Source organism: Mercenaria mercenaria, chromosome 5, assembly GCF_021730395.1.
Source record: "Mercenaria mercenaria strain notata chromosome 5, MADL_Memer_1, whole genome shotgun sequence".
NCBI lineage: Eukaryota > Metazoa > Mollusca > Bivalvia > Venerida > Veneridae > Mercenaria > Mercenaria mercenaria.
In genome coordinates, this window is record NC_069365.1 from 36,351,045 (window position 1) to 36,375,366 (window position 24,322).

General features: G+C 35.0%; 1 protein-coding gene across 1 annotated transcript; it reads left to right on the forward strand.

Annotated features, from left to right (window-relative positions):
- Positions 1-1,909: 1,909 nt before the first annotated feature.
- LOC123558293 (phenolphthiocerol/phthiocerol polyketide synthase subunit C-like) lies at positions 1,910-18,567 on the forward strand. Its single transcript, XM_053543193.1, has 6 exons — positions 1,910-2,149; positions 3,879-4,039; positions 5,345-5,548; positions 8,032-8,213; positions 9,041-9,215; positions 9,585-18,567. Exons 1-6 carry the CDS (start codon positions 1,941-1,943, stop codon positions 15,044-15,046), a joined length of 6,393 nt encoding a protein of 2,130 aa, XP_053399168.1. The 5' UTR covers positions 1,910-1,940; the 3' UTR covers positions 15,047-18,567.
- The last annotated feature ends 5,755 nt before the right edge of the window (positions 18,568-24,322 follow it).

Consider the following 24,322-nt stretch of genomic DNA (forward strand, 5'->3'; position numbering starts at 1 on the left):
AAAAGAAAAAAGTACAATGAACTAATATCGATAAATAAATCGTTACATATGAAACTGAAATATATCAAAGATTTTCAATCACGTTATTCCCGTTACCTGTTTGTCTAAGGTTTATTCTGTCCGAGTGAAAAAGTATGTTGGTAACTCCGATGCAGGCATAAAATCTTATTTATGAGTATCAATAAATTCAAGTTGACGTTTGTTAAAGATGTTTGACATCGACATTATAAGACTGCCTATTTTATCATTTCGAGGAAGCAAACCTTAAACTGCTATTAGAGATTTTCAACTTACTTCGACGCGGACTGCGGACTGCGGACAGCGGACTGCGTACTTACTGTAGGGGTGTTCTCAAAATATTTAAAGGTTTGCAAGAAATAATATATATGGTATATATGTTTCTTTTACCTATATTTGTAGTTACTTTTGCCTTCATTATAGAAATTAGTGTTTTGTGATATAATTATCCGCTTATATAATACATACTGAACAGGCTACATTTAACACATAATCTCAATCTTTAGATGTCATACTCTATTTTTTTTCATGTCACGTTTAAACGCGTCGGCTATAAATGTCTACATGTAGGATGCCTCTAGATTCAGCTAAATACCCTGTCGCATTTTACTTGCCTTTAGCATGTTCTTCAAATATCCGTATGCTTTAACATTTTGTTTTGATATTGAGACATTTCTTCCGGGCGACTGGAACAACTTCGAACTCACAGTGCAACGATATAATATTTCACCTTAATATTTTCATGCATTAAAAAGTGCGACTTGAAACATGGATTTGAAGATAACGGCGATTCCTATAAAAAATAGTTTGGTTTTAATTTGTGCCCGTCCATACGATGTCTAGACATGTATTTCCTAGCAACAAGATAAGATAAATAGCAGTACAAAATATTATTGTGAAAGTCCCTTTAATTTTTGTTGTTTAGTATAAATACTGTGTTCTCGTAAACTTCTGTACGGAAAAAGTCATTGTTTTTCATTAACTACTGTAGAATGTTCCATAAAATCATGAGAAGTTTTAATGAAATATCTTAAATGATTTAGTTCAACACTTCGTCAAAACATACGGGAAGTTCTCATACATGCATCTTTCAATCCCGTCGAAACGTGATCCGATATATTTCCATAATTTGGCGGCAACATCCTGAATCAGTTATGTATCAGCATGTTTGAAAATTGAAAAGAAAGAATATCCACTTCGTATTAACATAATCTGATATCAGATTTTGAAAAATGGTGATCAAAACAGGCTCGATCTTGATGACTGAGATCACTCCAAGACAGAATTCCTGGGCATCAGTTTTCAAAACATTTTGAGTCTCAGCTGATTTTGATAATGAAACATTGTCATTGATATCAAAATTGCATGTTAAAATTTAAGTTTTAAATTCATGAATATTTTCAAGTGACTATTCAGTATTAGTTGTCAGTCTCAACTGGAATTTAATCTTTAATGCCAGTATAACTAGCTGTAAATATTTCAATCTAAAACCCAGCTGAGACCGAAAATTGTTTTGAGAAGAAAGGGTCTGGGAAGCGTCCAAGGTCAAAATTCCAATCATATTCCAAAAATGTTTTATGGCCAGTAAATGCATATTATTGAAAAATAGTAAGAATTGTCAACGAAAATATATTTTTGACTTAGTCAACTCCTATGAAGACATTAGAGTAATTATGTGTGATCATTTGATACAACCAGCTTTGAGTCGAGAATAGCATTTTATCAGCAAAAAAACGAACAAGATGCGTTTTTTTCTTGCAGTTATCTAGTCACATGTTCGATAGAAATAAATGCACCCGAAAAATTGGGGCATTTAAAATATTTGAATAAACAAACGAAATATATGCTTACGTATGAATTAAATGTGCTTCTTTTTATTTTATCCAGAGTCCAAACTTTGCAGAATAGTATGACTGGCGAAAATGGCAGATAACGATGAAATTGCTATCATTGGTATTGGTTGTAGATTTCCAGGAGCAGACAATGTGAAAGAATTTTGGCGAGTATTAAGCAATGGAGAAAATCACGTGAAGGAAGTTCCACCCGATAGATGGAAATTGGACGCATTTTATGATGCAGATCCAAACGCACCTGGAAAGACCTACGTACGAACTGCAGGTTTCGTAAAAGGGTAAATTTTAATCTGCTTTTAACTTAAGTGATTGCTTGTAATATACTGATTGTTTTAAGTTGAAGACGTACCAAGCATTGGACACTAGTCTTAGGAACAGTTTATGTAGTTAAATATGTGACAACGTTTTCATTCTTACTATCAAAAAGTTACTTCCATTGATCATTAGGCCTTTTTGAATTGATAGAAGGGGTTTAACGTAGCACCGACACAATTATAGGTCATATGGCGACTTTCCGACTTTGATGGTGGAGAAAAGCCCAGATGCCCCTCCGTGCATTATTTCATTACGAGCGGGCACCTGGGTAGAAACGCCGACCTTCCGTAAGGCAGCTGGAGTTTTATTTTTGACTAATACCTGTAATGACACAGTCGAAGAGTTGTCTGTAATAATGAATAATATACGTTTTACTTAATTTTTTTTTTTAAATTAAATAATATTGTTTCCTAGATATTTTCCGCTGAAACACGTAGGGGGAGTTTGATAAAGCTGAATCTATAAAACTTAAAATTGATACAAGGTATACGCTTTGTACCATCATCGGGTAAAAAATAGTCTGCGGACCGTTTACTATGCTAAACATAACTGAAAATAAAAAATATCTCTGTGAAGTACATAATACAGGTATACCATCGAACAGTTTTTGCCTGTTAACCTTAGCAGTATTCCTGGATTATGTATTAGTACAGACCGGTTCTCTGCAAGTAACTGCCAACTTCCCCATATGAATCAGAGGTGGAGGACGAATGACTTCAGACACAATGTCTCTTATCAAATCGTCACGCAGAACATACTCCAGAGATCGAAGTCACGGCCCGCGATCTGTAGATCAGTGTTCTCCCACAGAGCAGTTGCACAAAATGGAAAACAAGTTTCAAATAGAAACAGTCTCTTTGGGTTTATATTATTGCACTAGCTAATTCTCAGATTGTCTTAGGTAATTTTATTGTTTCATATAAATCCGTTAATTGTTGAGAACTAAATTTTTTTCTCTCCTTAATATCAAGTAGATCTCGCTTTGATTGTTCAATGGTTTTATTTACTATGTAATTTAATTCTATAGATCTTACTTATTAGGTTTATTTCTGTTAAGTTTCTGTAATCTCAATTTTAATCTGGTCAAACTTGTAAATCCTTTCTTCTTTTCTTTGGTCCGATCGCATCCAATTTTCTTAAGTCTTGCAAATACAGAACATTTTCATTCAAATTACATTCTGTTGACATAGTTCACTGAAAAACGTAGAAATTGAAGAGGATATTCGGAAATATTTTATACGTTTCTGAGTGCTCATTCGAAAATACAACGGCAAGTCGACACACTGTTAAACAGAATTATAGACAAGGCAACGACGAAAGATGTAGAAGTCGCAAGTAACCCACACTGGTTCTCATCGTTCCAGTGCAATTGTAATTACTCGCACAGAAAGGAAGGAAAAAAGTCTCTATGGCATTCGATGACTTCCGTCTTTTTCGCTGATTTTAAACAAATATCCTAGCTTAATACTGACCCGTCGAGACGGTTTGGACCAGACAATTGTTGCTTGCATTATTTAATCTATTTCGCTCACATAAAATACAAAGATAACGAACTTCTTTTCTCGTAAACTCTCGTGGCGGTAGACACCACTAGGAATGAATTGACTGGTAAAAGTGGTTTTAAGTTGTAGATTTACGATTAAAATAAAAGTTAAGAGAAAGAAAGTAAAATACAAATATTGTTATTTTTAGAGTAGAAGAGTGGGACCACCGTTTCTTTGGTATTAATGATATGGAAGCAAAGCTTGTAGATCCACAACAGAGACTGGTCTTAGAATGCGTACATATGGCATTAGAGGATGGTGGAATAACCAGAAAAGACATTGATGGCTCAGACACTGGAGTTTACATTGGTGAGACATTTGATAAATGTGGATAAAGATAAAGAATACTTTACATTGACAATATAACTCAATCAAACAGTTTTTTTCCATAATGATTCATTTTGAAGTGCGTGAATATGTATTCTTCATCTGAAACGTCGTTCCTAATGCAACCCTAAAAATGATTTGAAACAAGTGTTTCCGTCCAATAATTTGATCTAAATATCTATTGTTAGGCTACATTGTGTAAAGTTCGATGGTAAACGTAAAGAAACCATCTAGTTGATTTAATCACCAGCTATCACTAGATATAATAATTTCCCTATCTGATGGATGGCGTTTTTTTATTTTCATTTTGGTTTGTATTTATTTATTTGAGGGTCTTAAGTGACACCTAAACAATTATAGGTCTCTTGGTGACTTTGCAAAAAGGAAGACACCAGGTGCATCTTTTGACATTATTTCTTGCACTGGTGGGCACCTGTGTAGAACCATCGAACTTAAGTAAGCAAAATAGATGACTTCGTTACTTGACACATTTCTGTATCCAAAACAAAGTTTCAAACATTATAGCGATGAGCAGCAAGTTATTTAGCATCCTAAATAACGCTTCCCCTTCTTAGATTTCATGTTACCTCGTGTAATCACTAGCGCTGTCCAATATAGTATTAGTGAAGCACTAATATGTCTAAGCACGCAGTTGATGATACATGTATCAACATTTTGATAATATCCTCTTATAACTTACAGAATTTGTAATTAAGGAGATATTTTGAAAATATAGAAAAGTGACTGTTTGCAGAAATCTACCTTACAGTATCAAACTATTAATTATTTTTAGAGCAGAAAACAACCACTTTTTCAAAGAACAGTTATTAATCAATAATATCTATATATTGATATTTTAGTAATATGATCATTCTCATTCAACAGAGGTAGACAGACCTCTGATTTATTTATTTCGTTTATTTGGCGAGCATGCGCGCTCGTAATTAATGACGGAACCGGTTATAGCAAATCAGTGTTCGCCATTTTCGGCATGCTGAATTGCAAATTCAAACAACTTCTAAGCAAAATAGTTTCTAACACTGAATTAACTCTATAATGAATGACTGCATGGCTGCCATTAGCATTTATTCTTCTAATCGGATGTTTAGTGATATTTTATCTCAAAACATTTAACCTGCCGCTAAACGTATCTGAAGGTATTAAAATCACCTGTGCATTTTACTATAATATGCGCGAATATTTTTTTAAATCTTGAAATGTGACACATTAGTTACCGGTAGTAGACCTAATTAGTTTTTGTATATGAAGAGACTTGAAACCTTACAGGATCCATGACAGATGATTACAAAGGACATGTGATGGACGATGTAGGACTCAGCAGTGCTTACTCTGTGACTGGCACACATAGCAGTATAATAAGTGCAAGAGTTTCCTATATCTACAACCTTCTCGGACCCTCCCTAACATTAGATACAGCATGTTCTTCTTCCCTTGTAGCTATCGATTTAGCATCTCAAGCTATTCTCACAGGTAACTTCCTTAATACGGTATTGCTTTTAATAAATCAAACAAAAAGACTACAAACATTTTCTTCATTGTCGTTAACATTGTCATTGACTGTGACGTTTTAAATGTAACAGCAAACATTTATAACTTTGAATAAAATGGCATAATTGTCTGTAGCTGAAGACGTTGGACGAGGCTTATACTTCTACATTAAACAAATTACATTGATGACAAATAAACAAATGTTATGAAAAGTATAAACTTCAGATGCTGTTCAATTGTCGCAGAGTGCTCTTTGACTAGATGTGAAGTTTCGTGAGTTCGATCCCCGGGCGGGGCGTATGTTCTCCGTGACGATTTGATGAAAGACATTGCGTCTGAAATCATTCGTCCTCCACCTCTGATAATTCATGTGGGGAAGTTGGTAGTTACTTGCGGGAAACAGGTTTGTACTGGTATAGAATCCAGGAACTCTGGTTAGGTTAACTGCCCGCCGTTACATGACTGAACTACTGTTGAAAAATGGCGTTAAACCCAAAACAAACAAAACAAAGATGATAAGTTATAGTATATGTGTTTATGAGCTACCATCTATTACATGATGATTTGTGCTATTTTAAAGACCTCCTTGTGAGAATAAATTTATTTAGACTGTCTTGTAACGTTAAAACATCTTTTGGTGGGCCAATCTCATTAATCTGTTTAACACCTTCGCCGGCCCCAGCGCAACACCTCGCTTAAAAGATTGTGTTCATTTCCTTTGTTGTTTTGTCTTCATTATCTGTATGCTTTTTTCGTCTATGGCTTCTGTATATATATTCAAAATAAGCACATTATCTACATTGATATAAAGACTGCCGCAAGGATTTTGTATGAAAGAACTTTCAAATTGGTTTAAGCACATAGAGTTTCAATTTTGATTTTTGTTTTGTTGTTTTACATTATTAAGGAGGTAGGTTACCTTGATATTTGTAAGTGCGCATGTCCAACCGGAAGCTAACGTGACGATTTACGACGACGTTTACGACAAACTAAATGTGTTTGTATATCCATTCTTCTGGAAATAAATGTTGAACCTGCCTCCAATCTTATGTTTAATGGTTTAATAATGCAGAAATAATGAATGAATTGCCGCAGAAACGCTTCAAAACATTGTTGCCTTAAAATGACGTCATTGACGTCATGACGTTACGTGTCAGTTACCGCGCAAAATTAATAGCTTTTATTTTGAAAGTACGTTATTCTGTGCTTTTTCTTTATTTGAACTATTTTTAAACAGCCATTATTTGCTGAAATACTTTTTATTAGTCTTTTGCTCGGAAAAATGATCAATATTTTGCTTCTTTTATGTAATTATATTGAAATGTTATGCGGAATGTAAGAAAATAGATGATGGTAACTGATGTGATTGGGAATATAGTTGGCTGAAATGTAACTTATTACGGTCATTTACAAATACAAATTGGGCAGTTTGATTTGTTATACCTATTTCCCAGTTTCTGTTGATAATTTGTTACTTAAATACTAAAACTAAGCTCTAAAATTGTTCAAATTTCAGTATAAAATTGTGATGTCTTGAATTAAATTGATGTTACCATGGAAACGAAGCCCGTGACCTATATGTCTAATTGTAAAATTCAAAAGCGTTGACACTGGTCCATTTAAGGAACACAGCTTCGGCTTTTTATTTTCATTTCAACAATACCCATGAGAATAATAGCAGCATGCAGAACGATTTTTCAATAGAAATGTCAGACGACGGGCACTGCTGTAAGTATTTTAAGCTGTGAAATTTGTTAAATTAACTGCAATTCACACGAAAATATTACTAACGTTAGAAATAAGATGTTTTAAAGCTACATTAACAAGAAAGATAATTTTATATAATATTTTCTTATAAGAAATTACGATAAAAAGCAACATATAAGCTATTTTAAACATCTCTGTTGCCATGGTTACTCTAAACTTTAAGAAAAACATAGTACCATGTAAAGTTCTTGGTATTTTGCTAATCATATTACCCAAATATTCCATGTTGGTCAATAACAGAATGGCACTGAAGCCGTCGAAAAACCCGTTTTCATACATAATTGTTGAAAAATGAGAGAAAATGCGTTACCATGGAAACACGAGCCCCGCGACATATACATTTTAAGCTTTTATTAGAAAGCTAATGCGCATACTAGTAAAATTATTAATTATGCAGACTTCTACGGATAACAATGAAACCAAAATAAACTGAAAGGTGTTAAATATCCGTATTTTCCTTCTTCTTTCTATATAAAATACCTTAAGAGGGTCATGTACTTCAAACCTGGATAAAAACTGTACTTGAAGGGACAGAGATAAACGGAACTGAAATTGTAGCAGTTAAAACATTAAATTACACGAAATACAAAACATCACTGCGGTTCAACTAATTTGAATTTATCCTGGTAACAAGGTAACCTACCTCCTTAAAGGTCATTTCAAACAATAAATTGTAATATGCTTTTTGTCTTATATAGGAACCTGCAATATGGCTGTATGTGGAGGAGTAAACGTTCTACTCGATCCTCAGATGTTTATCGCATTATCAAAAGCACGAATGTTATCACCGTCCGGTCAGTGTAAAACGTTTACCAATGAGGCGGACGGTTATGCAAGAGGTGAAGGATGCGGCATCGTTATACTAAAAAAATTGAAACATGTAAGCTTATTTTTATCTATGAGTTTGCCTTCTGCTACTACACATTTTTAGTGATTTATCAAATTACGGTTCGAAAAAACATGTAAGCTTAATTTCCTTTATTATCTTGATATGCTCTATAAATTTTCTTTCTCCTAGTAGACGCCCCCAGTGTTCAATGTTTGAAAGAAAACGGTTATTGAATAGCCTGTTTTGGCTCAACATCCTAACCCATGTGCACGGCATCTTATTTCGACCGCACGAAATCTTATCTCGTTCGCGTGATATCTTATCTCGAGCGCACTACATCTTGTCTATATATATTAAGGTCCTTTATGTGTTTTCATGTCAGCATCAGTAAAAGCGTACAACTTTGTTGTTTTTGCTTTTGTTTCGTTTATACTTATAACCATTTCGTCTCTAGCTCGGTAGTTAATTCTTCCTTAAACTTCCAGGCCTGTGAAAGGAGAAATAGCCAGGGGGTGGAAATAGCTACCGATTATTGTTTCTCCAAAATAGTAAGGGTGAAAAACTACCTAGTGGGGAAAATAAACAGGAAGAAGAAAACATAGCTTTTAGTTTTCCTCCCTTTAACTTGGAGGGGAGTGGGTGTGTGGGCGGTGTAACCAAGGGTAGTAAAAACAACTTGTTAGTTTTTTCTCCCTTTTTATGTAAGGGGGTAAACTAAATAGGGTAGGGAATAACAAGGGGGAGAAAAACGACCGGTTACATATTTCTCTTTCTTTTGGGAGGTAAAATCTTAACGAGGGGATATTTATCATTGCTTTTTATGTAATTTAAAGCATTTTCCAACAATGCCTTATACAATCATGCATGTTATGTTTTAGGCTATTGCAGATGGAAACAAGATATGGAGTATAATTAAAACAGGAACAAATCAAGATGGACATATGACTACACCAATTACTGCTCCGTCTGGACTACAACAAGAACGATTGATACAGCAGACATACAAGCGGTATCACGTTGAAACATCCAAGATACAAGTCATCGAAGCGCATGGTAAATATGCGTTGCATAATTGTCTTGTTTTATTAAGTGTAATAATCTCTTGCATAATAATGCTTACTGTTACTCACAGTTATGTATTAATTTATTCATTGCCATATTTTGCACCAATCAACAAGTTTAAATTATGTACAGATTGAATGACATTGTAAACAGACGTAACCACCAATTAAAAGTATGTGAGCACTTTAGTCAACTGATGGTATTATGCAGTTCTATTATTTTCTTATTCGACTGAATAGATAAGAATCTCATTTGCATATAAAAAGGGAGATATGAAGTAAGTATTTAATGTATGAAGTAAATTGGAACACAAAATGAAACACCAAAATGTGTAAACCATTTTGTTTGTATAAATTGTAGGAACGGGAACACGAATAGGAGATCCAACAGAAGTAAGTGCATTAGGAGCACATTTTGGAAAAAAAGGTCATGCCCGTTCACCCGTTTTTATTGGCTCTGTAAAGACAAACATTGGTCACTTAGAAGCCTCTGCTGGTGTTGCAGGGTTGATTAAAGTTTTGCTGATGATGGAAAATGAAATGATTGTACCTTCATTATGGTATAGAAATCATAACGAAAATCCTAAACTGAAAATGTCTGATCATGGCTTCATTGTTCCGACAAAATGTATGAAATGGAGCAAGTCACAGTCTGAGAAACGCTTTGCCTGTGTGAACAGTTTTGGATTTGGCGGAACAAATGCTCATGCGATTGTTGAAGAATATCAAGAAATGGCGCCTTCAAAGTCAAACACAGAACAGTTGCACACTTTACCTTATATAGTAGCTGTTTCGGCCGTTGATAAACCCACTCTGAAAGAAAATATGCAGTATATCCACGAAGCTTTACGTTCAAGGCCCTACAGCTTACCAGCACTGTCTTGCACATCCACATGTAAACGAGATCATAAGCAGCTAAGGAAAGCTGTTTTCGGAAAGACTCAGGAAGAAATGATCTTGGCTTTTAATAAAGCCCTTTCATTTTTTGAAAGCTCTTCCCCACCTTCACCTGAATCTAAAAAGATTGTGTTCGTTTTCTGTGGTGTCGGTACTTCATGGAAAGGTATGTGCAATTCGCTGATGAAGCTTAAACCTTTTCAAACAACGATTTGCAAAATTGATGAAATTCTACAACCCTTGACAGGATGGAAAATAGCTGATATATTTCTTGACTCAACTGATATTCAAGCTGATCCGATGATGGCTCATATAGCAATATTTTCCTGCCAGGTAGGTTTGTCAGCACTTTGGAAGCATTTTGGCGTCACACCTGATGCTGTAGTAGGACAGTCTGTTGGAGAAGTAGCTGCAGCCTTCGTGTCCAATTCCTTCGACCTTGAAACGGCAGTACGTATCATATATCACAGATCTAAGCTTCTTGCATCGGTCAAACAAGGCAGCATGGCTGTTGTCAACAACGTTAAAATTGATCTTGTTGAAAAATCCTGCAAGACATTTGGATGTGTTATTGCTGTTTATAACAGCCCGGTCTCTTGCACTGTTTCGGGTGAAAAAGAAAATCTGAACAAATTGAAATATCAACTTTTGAGTACAAGCAACAATGGAGCAAAAGTAATAAACTTGGACGTACCATGTGCATATCATAGCCCTTATGTTGAGAAAGCTGCGAACAGACTGACAGGTGAACTTGAAGATATATCTATTCAGGAAGGCAACATTCAGGTATTTTCTACTGTTACTGGTAAGATGGAACCTAGCAGCACATTTGGAAAACCCGAATATTGGGAGAAAAATGTCAAAATGCCTGTTTTATTTTCCAGAGCTGTACAGTCAGCAGGTTCAAAAACGAGCCGCGGCATATTTGTTGAAATAGGGCCTAGTCCAGTTTTGCATGCACATATTGGCAGTATATTAAACGAAAACTATTCGATTATCCCATCTATGAAGAGGCATGAAGAAATAAGTACAATGACCAGATCAATCTGTATACTCTACGAGCAAGGTGTAGACATAAATTGGAAAGGGATATTTCCCTGTCAGACTCAACATACGGACATACCTATGTACAACTTACATAAACGTCGACAGTTTTATCAGAGTCCCAATGCCGTAATGAGGATTCAGGGTATAGATGTACCAAATGAAGACCACTTGTATGTAAAGCGACTTCCAGTTAAAGATGACAATGCCAAATTTAGAATAGAGATCAGCGAAACGTCAACCCCATTTGTGTTTCAACATATTGTAAAGAAGAATGTTGTTATTCCAGGTGCAACATATGCCGACATTGGTTTTGAAATTGGTAATTCTATAATATGCCTTTCAGTCCCAGAAACCATTGTTTCTTTGGAATTTCTACGCCCTGTCAAAGTTGAGCGCGGAGTGAAAACTACCCTAGACATTTCAACAGTTACACAAAAAGATGAAATTCTTTTTCATGTTAAACAGAATGATTTAACTATGTGCAAGGGATGGGTTCATTCAGCCCAAAAAGAAGACGATTTTGAGAAAACAGTAGACGTTGAACACATAAAAACTTCAGTTTCAAATACGGAATGCAGAACTATAGATGAAGAAGAGATGTACGGATATTTGAAGTCGCTAGGATTCGAATATGGGCCCTGTTTTCAACTGATGAAAAGTTGTCTTACAAATGGCACTGAATGTATTACAGAAATCGAACTTCCGAGTGACATCATGAAGGATTTGGGTTCAACGACAATTCATCCATGTATTCTGGATGTAATGGTACAGTCAACGATAAATACTACAACAGGAGAATTATTTGACAAAATAATGACGGAAAAGTTATCGTTTTTGCCAGTGGCTATGGGGAGAATACACATAACAAAAAAACCTGAAAAGAAAATGTACATTTATACAAAAAGGATCAATACAACTTTGCTCGATGCCGTTTTTCAACTGCACTACAATGTTTTGCTGATTAATTCCGAAGGAGTCATCATAGCTGACCTCAGGAATTATACAACATATGGCAAAAGAAATGGCCTTACAGCCCCATGTGAGCTCAAATACCAGCTAACTTGGAAAAACTTGGAACTACCTTTACGTTCAGAGAATTCAGATGCCAATATTTTAGTTCTTACGAACGAATTCAAGGACGGCATACAAGCAGACTTCGAGCGCTACAAAAACGTTTTACTGTACCAGACCACGCACAGAACGACAAACGAACTATATGTTGAAAAGGCTTTTAAATATGCTTTGTCGCATTGGGATTCAGGAAACAACATTGATGCCGTGTTACTACTTATTCACACATACGAAGCAAGCTCAGTAACGCATGTTATGGCTACAGAAATACACACTCTCATTAAGGGAAATTGCATGCTTTTAAGCTCAGTCGTGAAGTATATGACGAATAACAGTATTGAGGTACCACTGTATGTAGTATCACAAAACACCCAAACATCATTTTCCGTCAATGTCCAAACAATCAGTTTAGTAGGAGAGGAGTTATGGGGCTTTGTTCGATCTGTCAATACCGAGCTCATACATGGTTCTATCACACTGATAGACCTTCAGCCGTCACTCAAGGAGACAAAAGACTTACTGGTGAAATTTATAACAAGTTCCTGTGCCAATATTGAAGCAGTCAATCCTGAAATCGTTATTCACAAGAATCAAATATTTGGAGCACAGTTCACAAAAGTACCAAGAAAAGAAGTTATCCCTACTCTTAGAAATGAAAAGTCCGTATTTCAGAAGTCAGGTTCATCACACAAGGTTTTAGCAAAGCGGTCGAAAAGAATGCAGCCATTATATCTATCGGATAGTACAAAGACTGAAAGACAACCTGAAAAAGAAAGTGTCTTGTTCAGACTGAAAAGTGTGTGCGTTCATCCAGTATGTATTTATCCCAGAACATTAAGTGGAATTGATCTTGATCAGGACATTTGGGAAGAAACGTTAAGAGACGGACACGAACTGTTCGGCTTTGAATATACAGGATACCAAGTGCTGAAGAGCAGAAAGGGAAATTATTCTTGCAGAGAACCAAAGACACTAACTGAAAATGAAAACGACTTCTCGAATAGATGGGAAATTGTTTGTATTTATCCATCGGAATTGTCAACAGAAATGTACATTCCCGAAGATTGCACGGTCTTGCAAAAGGATATTCCAATGTATAAGCCAGGATTGCTTATGTATGCTGTGCTTTGTTGGAGAATGACTGAATATGTACCGAGTCGGTCGAGAGTGGTTATATGCAACCATCATGAGCCTACATCGCCAAATATGATGCTAAAGTATATGCTTCAGACGCATAAAAACTGTACTATTTATTCAGGAAATGAGAGTGAAGGAACTGGAAAGGATTTTGATATATTTATTTCAGTTGATAAGCTTGACCCAAGCTTTGTTGCTATTGGTAAATGTAAAAAGATTGTTTGCCTCGAAGACTGTATTTCGGAATCTCTTCGACTCAAAGTGTCCCGATCAAAAAGCCAAACGATGATTTGCTTGAGCGCTGCTACACTACTAGAGAGAAGATATGTTAGCAAATATTTGCGAAAGATTGTCAATTGGATGCAAAAGAATAACAACTGGATAACTTCCAAATTTCAGTTCAGCGGATCGGATCATAGTACTATGGATGAAAAGTGCTGCATTCCTTGTCCAACGGTTAATATTATGAGAGATGGACGTTTCCTATTACCTGTCAGAAATCCGCTTAACAAGTTATTCATCAAATCTGCTGCTTATATAGTCACCGGCGGAATGACTGGACTTGGCTGGGAATTGACAGTTCTTCTTGCAGAAATGGGCGCTGGTATTATTGCCTCTTTGTCAAGGAGGAAAGTTCCTGACGAAAAAATAGTTGAAGTTGAAAATGTTAAAAGAACAACTGGATGTGAAATTATTTGCATACGAGCGGATGTTACAAACTTTCAGTCTGTTGAAAATGCCATATCCGAAATTGAGTGCTTATCGCATGGCAATGAAATTCGAGGTGTGTTTCATTGTGCAGGTGTGTTGGAAGGAAAACTACTGTCACAGCTACAAGAGTCACAGGTCGACTATGTATTAAGACCAAAAGTTATAGGAACAATGAATTTGCACATTGCTACAATGAAACATGATTTGCATTATTTCGTCGTTTCATCGTCTATAAATAGCATAATTGGGTCGCCTGGTCAAAGCAGCTATGGAGCAGCTAATTGTTTTCTCGATACATTCATGGAATGGAGGCGTAAATTAGGACTCACTGGTCAGGCAATCAACTGGGGTGCTCTTGCAATAGGTATGGCTGCAAGGCCTGAATTTGTTGAAAACTTTGAAAAGCGAGGTTTCAACTTACTATCAGTTCCGGACATGCGAAGCTGTTTCCAAGAGGCGTTGATGTGCAACTCGACAAACATCATTTACACTGATGTAAACTGGAATATGCACGCAAAAGACTACGAAAACCCATACATGAAACGATTTCGCTTGAGAATGTCTGTTTTCTTCGAGCAAGCTGTCACGGAAATTAAACGTGACAGCAATGAAGCTGATAACCTGTACATTGATGTAAAGGCATTGCAATCTGCTGACAGAGAAAACCAAACTAATGCTATTACTCAAGTTGTCCTGAAGATCACTGGAAAAGTAATTTGGCGTGATTTTAATCAACTTAAAACAAGCACAACATTGGCTGAATTGTCGCTTGACTCGATGTCTACTGTCACTTTCATAAATATTGTCCAAGATGTAACAGGCCACCGGATTCCTCCGTCCTTCATGTTAGACACCAACCGCACATTAGACGATGTGATACACCTACTCTTGGAAAATATATTAAACGGAAAGGGTACATCCGGCAAAAAAGAAACAAACGAAAACAGCACTCATATGTAGATTTAATATAGCAATGCACCTACTGATGAGATTACGAACGTCGTAGCTGCAAAAAGGTTTAAGAGCTGTCATATGCTATTTAAATCAGTTTGAGGTCGGATGTTGAAATAGATATGTCTTGAGGTGAACATCAATAATAAACAAATAGAACATATCGAAAGAAATGTATATTAAATGAAACAAAATATTATCATTATAATTAAAAACTTATGGATGCAACAGAAAAGATATTTAAACTACTTTCATTTGCATCGCATTTCCTTAGCGTAAGTAAAGCTTAAGAACGCGTTTAAATACGTAAAACTATAAACCCGACCTGTTCCTAAAATATTACACTTGCTTGGTTCAGTTCAGTTATATACTAATAATATTGTTAGATACTTTATTCTTTTATCGAAATATGAAACAGTGTTCTATGTTAATGGTGCATGGATTATTTGCCGAAAATGAATATATAAATACCGGTAGTACAAATGGAGCCAAGAGCGGGGAGTGGGCATGCGTGCAGGTCCGCTTTGGTAAAGTCTTGGCGTGCGTTGAAAAGAAAGTCATTTAAATGTAACAGGTCACCGGATTTCTCCGTCCTTCATGTTAGACAACAACCGCACATTAGACGATGTGATAAATTTTCTCATGGAAAATATATGAAAGGGTACATTCGACAAACAACAAACAAATGAAAACCGCTTGAATATATTGCCTAACTTGTAAAAGGAGTATCAAATACAATACCTATAAAACTATAGGTCTTTGGAATGAAACGTCATGGGTAGATTATTAGCGGCTGACACATCTTTTTGAGAAATGTATGAGAAGTATTTCAAATCGATTTTAAAGGCACTGACCTCCAGATTTGGCTGAAAAATGATCTTTCTTTCAAAGTCAAGTTTGGTCATATTATGAACATAAGTATATGATGTTTTATTTCTAAAATATTTCAAAAATTCCAAATCAAGAAAAGAAGATGACCTCGCCGGGAATCGAACCAGGGACCGCCGCGACAATAAAGACAGTTTCCCGTCGCCGTTACTAATAGAGTTGTAGCGGAATTAGTGAAGTACAACTTCAAAATATCTTGAAATAAATGCTATATTTATGAAGGCTATAAAACCAAATAAGTGACAAACTTTATGTTACGGAAATACATGAGAATTTGCTGTTTTTACTACTTTTTACGATGAAAATCGAAAAGCGTTTGTCACGCTTATACTCCAGGTGAACTATCTCGATTATAAATATCTATATTTTGAAGTCATTATTCACTACTTTAGCTATAGCGCTATTGTTAACGACGTCGGGAAAATGTCTTTATTGCCGCGGCGGTCCGGGGTTCGATTCCCGACGCGGTCATCTTTTTTTCTTGATTTGGAATTGTTAAAATATTTTAGAAACAAAAACTCATAATCTAATGTTGATAATCTGACCAAACTTCAATTTGAGAGAAAGATTATTTTCAGCCAAATCTGGAGGTCAGTGCCATTAATAAGTTAAAACCATATAAAATTTGCTACGTTTATGTAATATTAGTCACCAGAACTCAGAATCAAGTATTACTCACCAGAACTCAGAATCAAAGGACTAGTATTACCTGTTACCTTTTTGTTAACAACACTTCATTCTGAAAATAAAGGTTAACATTTTATCCTTTTATACCTGTACCTGTATTGATTCAAGTAGCATAACGATGAAATTGCTTCTGTATCTCTGTTTTGAGGAACATTGAGTATACGATAAGGTTATCTATGTGTTAATTTACTTTACTTAAAACAAATGCTTGTTTGCCTTTGCTCCTGTTCAGGTAATTGATCATTCATGTACATATGCATTTTACTATACATCATTTTCTGAAAGTTACGGTTTTGTGGGTATTTGTGCAGGGTTTATCTTGTTTGCTGAACACCAAAGTGTAAATATTACTAACGTCATATTGTTTTGTATCTATTATGTATTATTTGATATGCTATATTATTCAAGAGTACGCAGAAATGTTCCAGTTTGTGTTCTTTGTAATTTAAAATCACTTTGCTGTGATATGACAGTTGTCATTATTTCTAATTTTGTTATTCCGATACTTACATAGTAAGAGATCGGCTACAATTTAGAACTCACTAGTTTTTAATCAGGTCATTGTTTGTTAAAATTTAAAAAAGAAAAACTGCATAAACAGATTTCGGCAAACTAACTTAAGATAGATGTGTTTTTTTTTGTGTAATTTTATGCCAAGTTCTTTTGTATATGCAAATGCAACAAGATTGTGTATTTATGTACGTATATTGTATAGGTGATGCAGTTTGCTATATTCTGATAAAATAATTATCATTGACTGTGATAAAATATGTATGATAATGTCTTCAAGTGAACTTTTATACATATTTGTTTCAGTAAATACGTTTTGAAATGAATTTTATCATGGCTGTTCAATGTTATATGTTGGTATCTCTGCATTATTCTGTTATTATGTGACTTTAATATTTCAATATGGGTACATTTGCCTACTATAACCAAAACCTGATAATAAAGCTGCAAAGGGCTGGACCTGTTTATCACTCTTTAGGAAGAGATATACATTTTAAAATGATGGATTATTTATTTAGTAGAGTATGCAACACACATTAAAACAAAATACTAAACTTTGACTTGCATTTTTCTCATTATCATATCTTTATTTTTGTAATAGCTTTACAGCAGATCTTCACTATTGTATATTTTCTTAATTTGACCAAAACCTTATATGATATTGATATAAATTTTAGCACTTAATTAACTTCCTATTTTTTCTTTGATACGGTATGAAGTTGTTGTTATATTAACATTTAAATTCTGCTTTACATTTACCTTATTTTAAAATATATCCCCGCTACTTAAATGACATTTGATCATCATAGAACATGGTTTAAATACATGGGATGGTATTTTATTCATTTTCAGTTGATAAATACTGTACTTTATTTCTTTAATTCTTTCTTTTGTAGTTTAAGAAGCACGCATCTACGTTTTTTTTTGTCATTTCTATACACATTTAGACCAATGATTTCATTTCTTAAATACACAAAAATGTATCATTATAAAACAAGCCGAAAGTGGATCTGTAACTTCGAGATATAAATCAGTTGTAGTACATCAAATAATAAGGAAAGTTCCTTGAAGATTTAGTCTAGCAACAGAAATCAGCTATCATTAGTCTAACATTATATATTTTCTAACATGTAAGATTGAAATATATTGCATTTAATATATTGTGTTTGTTTGTAATAATCTTGTTTGCAATTTTAGACGATCATTACATTTTACGAATAAGGTATAAAGTGACATAATATCTGCTACCTAGAATTTATTACATTTCATTCATGTATTAAAAAATAATTCATGTGAGTGGAAATAACTGTTATACCTTATAATAAGACTTGTATGATGCTATTTAAACTTGATTAATGTAAACTGTATTCCAATGTATAATTAATGATTATTTAATTATGTGTTGTTTAATTATTTCCATAAACGTAAATAAATAATTAATTTATCCTTGTTGTTCAGCATTTGTCAACCATTAGCATTTATTATCCAGAAGCCAAAACATCAAAACATGTATATGCGTTTTATATCCTATATCTTCCGTCAAACCTAATCCTAATCAGTTTGATACCATAATGTAATAGTTCTGTAGGAAGTCGTTGATTATTGGTGCTTGGTCTTTAAAAAGTAAAAGGTAAGGATAGATTTCCCAGAAGCACAGAGCATCCCAAATACAGCCAGAAAGTCATGCATCGTAAAATAGGACCACCACAAAAAGAAATTTTAGCAAAAGTTTATAGCAGACCTGTTTTTTAAAGATCCAATAAATCCAATAACAGATACATTCAAATTATGTGCAAAATTAAAAAAAAAAAAAAAAAAAAAAAAAAAAAATAGGAAAGGGATATAAAAAGGGTGTGGTGTAGGGGACAGGGGAATAAATCAGAAAATTCACCAGGGAAAAACCATGCAAATAGTCAAGTAGAAAAACAACAACACAGCCTAGGGAAGGCCTATGGCAAAAATATAATTGGCGCCTAACCCCACTCATAGTAAAAGTATAGAGTGTGTAAATGCATGGGGGCAATTAGTAGCTGTGTGTGCGTTTGTGTGGTTGGGGGGGGGGGGGGGGGGGGGGGGGGGGGGGGGGGGAAGATGCACCAACAACAAACAAGACAATATAAGTTACATATATTAAGAAATGGTCAAAAACAAAGTTGAAAATATGTGCACTGTGATTAACCTATTATGAAACTGAGGGTTGAAACATATTAAGAGCATGCCAACCTCGAACTTACCGTATTTTAAACAGTGTAATTGAAGCGCTCCCCGCTGAATAAAGACAAAATACCTAAACATATAAATAAGGTCAATCTAAGGTACCCGATATCTGCATCGAACTGGTGAAATAGACGTTTTATAGTAATACGTGCTCGATAACTGATACCTGGGCACAATTTAGTATAAAAAAACATCAGTACACATGCTAGTACCTGAGAAAACATCTATGCAAGTTTAAAAGTAATACGCGCGCACGTATTTGCTATTATGAAAATATACCAATACATGTGTAGATATTTTTAAACTAATACGTGCTCGCGTATTTCCTAATGTTTGATTCATCAAATAAGTATGGCTCATAAAGAACGTGAGTGAGTAGGGTGGGCGGAGGGGATAGACTTTGGGTCCTTTATTCCGTATGATAATAGTTTAACTCTTTTGAAGCTGCATGACATTGAATTCTAGGTTTCTTTTAGAAAATAGTGTTTCTGGATTCTGTACCTATACAAACCTGTTCTCTGCAAGTAACTTCCCAACTTGAATCAGGGGTGTGGGACAAATGATATCAGACACAATGCGTTTTATAAAATCGACACAGAGAACAAACACTCCGCCCGGAGATCGAACTCACGACCTCGCAATCCGTAGATCTGCGCTCTCCCTACTGGAGTCTTAGTTGTACAGATTTAACCTGGACGTCTTGTATCCTATAAACATGAAGCCCCGATCTAGTTTAGAGGTCGGGTTGTACAATTTCCTAGTGTGTAATTCCATGACAAGCGGCGTACGGTCCCCGGTTAAAATTATAGGCTTGTCCTAAACGAGAAATCAATCTAAACAAACGAGGTCTGACTTTTTGGAGTCATAACACCATATCAAAGGGGTGATTATAAAATACCTAAAGATATGAAAGCAAGAGTATTGAAACCACACAGTCCGGAAAATTCAAGCTGAAAAACTAAACAGTATCAATTACACAACATAAAAGTCGTGCTGAACGATCTGAAAAGATCGAAATATAACGGCCCTGATTGAATGTACGGGGAACTGCTGTGAAAAGAAAATAAAAAAGTTGAAAATCAGCTGAACACGACAAAAATGAAATGTTGCAGACTCGGTTTAAAAGAGCCTGTTTACGGACAGCAGTGGAAATGCATGCGACCGTCCACGCCCTCTAGCCCCCGATTGAGCAGGACCCAACATTTATACATAGTACAAGTAATAAAAAACAATTTAGAGACATCCGCAGATGTGTTTATAAGGCGGTGCAATGGAACCTTTAATGACATGCTAGTGTGTAATTTCATGATAAGCGGCGTTATGTCCTCTGTTAAAATAATTGGCTTGCACTAAACGGGAAAACAATGAGCAGAACTAAACAAACTGGAGTTCAGAAAGGGGATCTGAGGTTATGGAGTCTGCACATCACAGAAACTGTCAAAAGCCAAAATAAAAAAGCAGGAACTTTATCCAAGTGGTGATTATACAATACCCAAAGAGTACTGGAACCACCAAGGAAAAAATGTTTAAGCTGAAAACCTTTTTCCAATACCACAACATAAAAGTCGTGCTGAAATATTACAGTCCTGATTGAATGTATGGGGAGTTTTACGTTTTTATGCAGTTATTTGAAGAAAATATTAATGCCCTTAATTTAAGTAATGTTTCTTTAAAAGTCTCTTTTAGAGTTACAGTTACTTATCGTCATTCCACGTGTATTTATAAAGACTTATTATTCTTAAAATTCTATTCAATATTAGAAACAATGCCAGTACGATATTCAAGTATTTATGTAATATCTTAAACGCGCAGGTCCGTAAATGGGTACTACGTATATTGAATAAGTGGTAATTTATCTTCCATCGCGCATCGGCGACACTGCCTTAATATTTCATATGGTAGAGACATTGCATATTTTCAACTTGGATGAACTTCCCTATTTAAGCTTCAGCTTAGACATTAAAATTATTCTGATTGGATGATATTTTACAATTATTGCCTTTTGGTGAGGTCGGTATGTGGATTTATCGACCTGATAAAAGCGATATCGACCGAGGGCGCATGTGGTTTTATCGACATGATAAAAGCGATATCGACCAAGGGCGCAGCCCGAGGTTGATATCGCTTCTATTAGGTCGATAAATCCACATATCGACCAAAATAAAAAAGGCAACAATTGTTTTATTATCAAATCCAGCCTCCTCATAAGTATTATAAACATTAAATACAAATATCTGCAGCCTTTTGTTATTTTTTTGTGGTAAATTGTGTGCGACGTCACACCGTGATGACGTCACAGCCGGCGGTCAATATGTGTTTTTGGCTCCGCCTTCGAGTCAATACGACTTTTTATCATTGATCATGTGACTACATCTAGACCAATGGAAAGGACTTTAAATAAACAATTAATAATAATGAAATAGATGTCAATCGCCATTTAACTACACGTGTACGCTATTTGTATATGCAACATAAATTTGCAAAATGAATTAAATAAACAATACAGATGTGTACCACTGTATGATTTCAAATCTTTCTTTTCAGGCGCCCTTGAAAGGGGTTACTCCATTTATTTTCCCCGCCGATGGCGTGATAGGGGTCGGGGAGTCTATCCGCCTTACAATAAATAAATCATTATCAATACAATCATATATAGTAATGCAAGCAATAAAATTACATCATAAATAAAATGAAACACATATAATTTCATATCTCCAAGAGAAATGTTTAAGTAATACTGAAAAAAAATGACACTGAAGTGTAGCAATTCATAAACGTATCAGCGTATCAGCTATATGTTATGTAAAAACATCATTTCAACAAACAGTATCAATAGTCGCCTTTTAAATCATGCTTGTCCTAAAGCGAATATGGCAAGGTAGATAAGACGAATGAGAATTGAATTACTTCCATTACATTATCTGAAAAAGTTTTAAAAATCGTGGAACGATGTTGTCCTCTTTATCAGAAAAGTTGAAATGAATTTGATCACAGATATTAGCAAAAAGTTTTCTATAAAAACTTGTTCTTGATTAAAGCTTATTATTGAATTTGCAATTATTTCGGTATTTCCAAATAGCCCATTTCGTTTCAAAAATGACAGTGTTTATTAGTAGATTAAGGTTGATATGATTATGTTCATATAATCCAAAAAGTACCGCGAGTTTAAAACAAGTGATATCAATATTTAACTGTATTAAGATTTCGAATCTAATATCATTTGAAAGATGACTTTCGTTCATCATTTCGACTGAGAATATTTACATTTTGTTTTTGTTTGATTTTATTTCGCCTAATCTGTGCATACAGCCGTGTAGTCCTGACTGGAAGTTTATCCAAGATGTTTTTTGTAACGTTGATGAAAGCCTGAAATATGCAAAGTATATCTGCGATATAGGTGGACCGGTGGTCTAGTGGTTAGACGTTTGACTGTCAATCCAGACGTCCAGGGTTTGAATCCCGGTACTGGAAATTTGGGATATGCTCTTGAGTGTCTCCCACCTAACTTAGAGGCATGTACTGGTTCTTCCTAGGAAAGATTGCCTCGCGTTTATCGATGCTATACGCCAGGCACGTTAAACAACCAGACTAGACTAGTCGTCTTTTCACAAAGAGTTAGGATAAGTTAACCCGACAAGTCTGTATCTAAAAAGGATTTCTCTCTATCTGTTCTGGGGGCTTTATCTCACTCTGTCCGTCTAGTCAGATCGCTCTGTGTCTGTACTAGTAGATGATGAATTATGCGCCCTGTGTGCTATTTTGACATCCTAAAGTTCTCAAGGAAAACATTACTTTTTTACGATTTACATTAATACCCGAAGAATGCTTAATCTAGAAGATAACTCTCATTTTGTTGTTGATACTCTTAAAGATGAGCCTGAATGCATAAAAAGAGAGTATTCATGAAATAACAGCACCGGAAAGAGAGAAATTGCTCCTGCCTATATATTATCTATGTCTCATAGTAGACAATAAATATCTAGAAGTTTGAGGAAATGTAAAAATTAATTTGAGGACTATTAGCAGTATATATGCGATATCGTCTGTTGCTGGTGAAATTCATAGATTGTATATATTGAGTAAAGAAGGTTCAACTTAAATATCTATTCCATAGTTATAGTAGTGTACAAAAAGCTCCAATAACAGTACACCAAAATTCCAGTATGTGGCACTACTAATACAGTGTTTTATGATCTTAGGTTCCTTACCGGCCGGTACATTTGTGTCAACTCACTAATGAATGACGAGTCTGGATCTCGTACTGTACTCTTTTTTTTCATGGGTAACAAATGGAGTTCGTTATTGACTATGTCGTATTAATAACAACGGAATCAAAATACACTATATAAGATATTCATTACACTAAAAGTACTATAAACAATACGGTAACGACACCTTTCATCTGGAATCACATCCTGTTGTTGAAACAGAAACTGAAACAGTTACTGATTATTTTGAATAAACGCCTATTTCTATACAATGACATATTCAGTGGCGTTGTACATAATAATAATAATGATGATGATGATGATGATGATGATAATAACTTTATTTTAACAAACAGTCATGACCGTACCCTGCACCCTGTCCCCGAGGCCATTTTACCCCTATTGCAGAATAACAGTGCTTAAAACCTTACATAGTACGCCAAGACGGGCTGCATATAGAGGTTCAAACCCCCTGGGTAATGGTGCCATTACTAATTATTCTAAACAAAACAAATACTACACACTACCCCGTCCATAGAGCCTGTACCAGCAAAACAAACCTTGAAAATATAAATGTTGAAATGTAAAAACTTTTACAAAAATTTAAAAACTATCACCTACTGTTATCGCAAATAAAACAATTATCATAAAAATTAAAACAATGTCATGAAGTCTCTGAAATACAGTGTCTTAAGACTTTTTTGAATGTATCAAGTGAATTACTTTTGCGTAGTTCCAATGCAGTTCATTCCACAGTCTTGGACCAAAAGTGTTC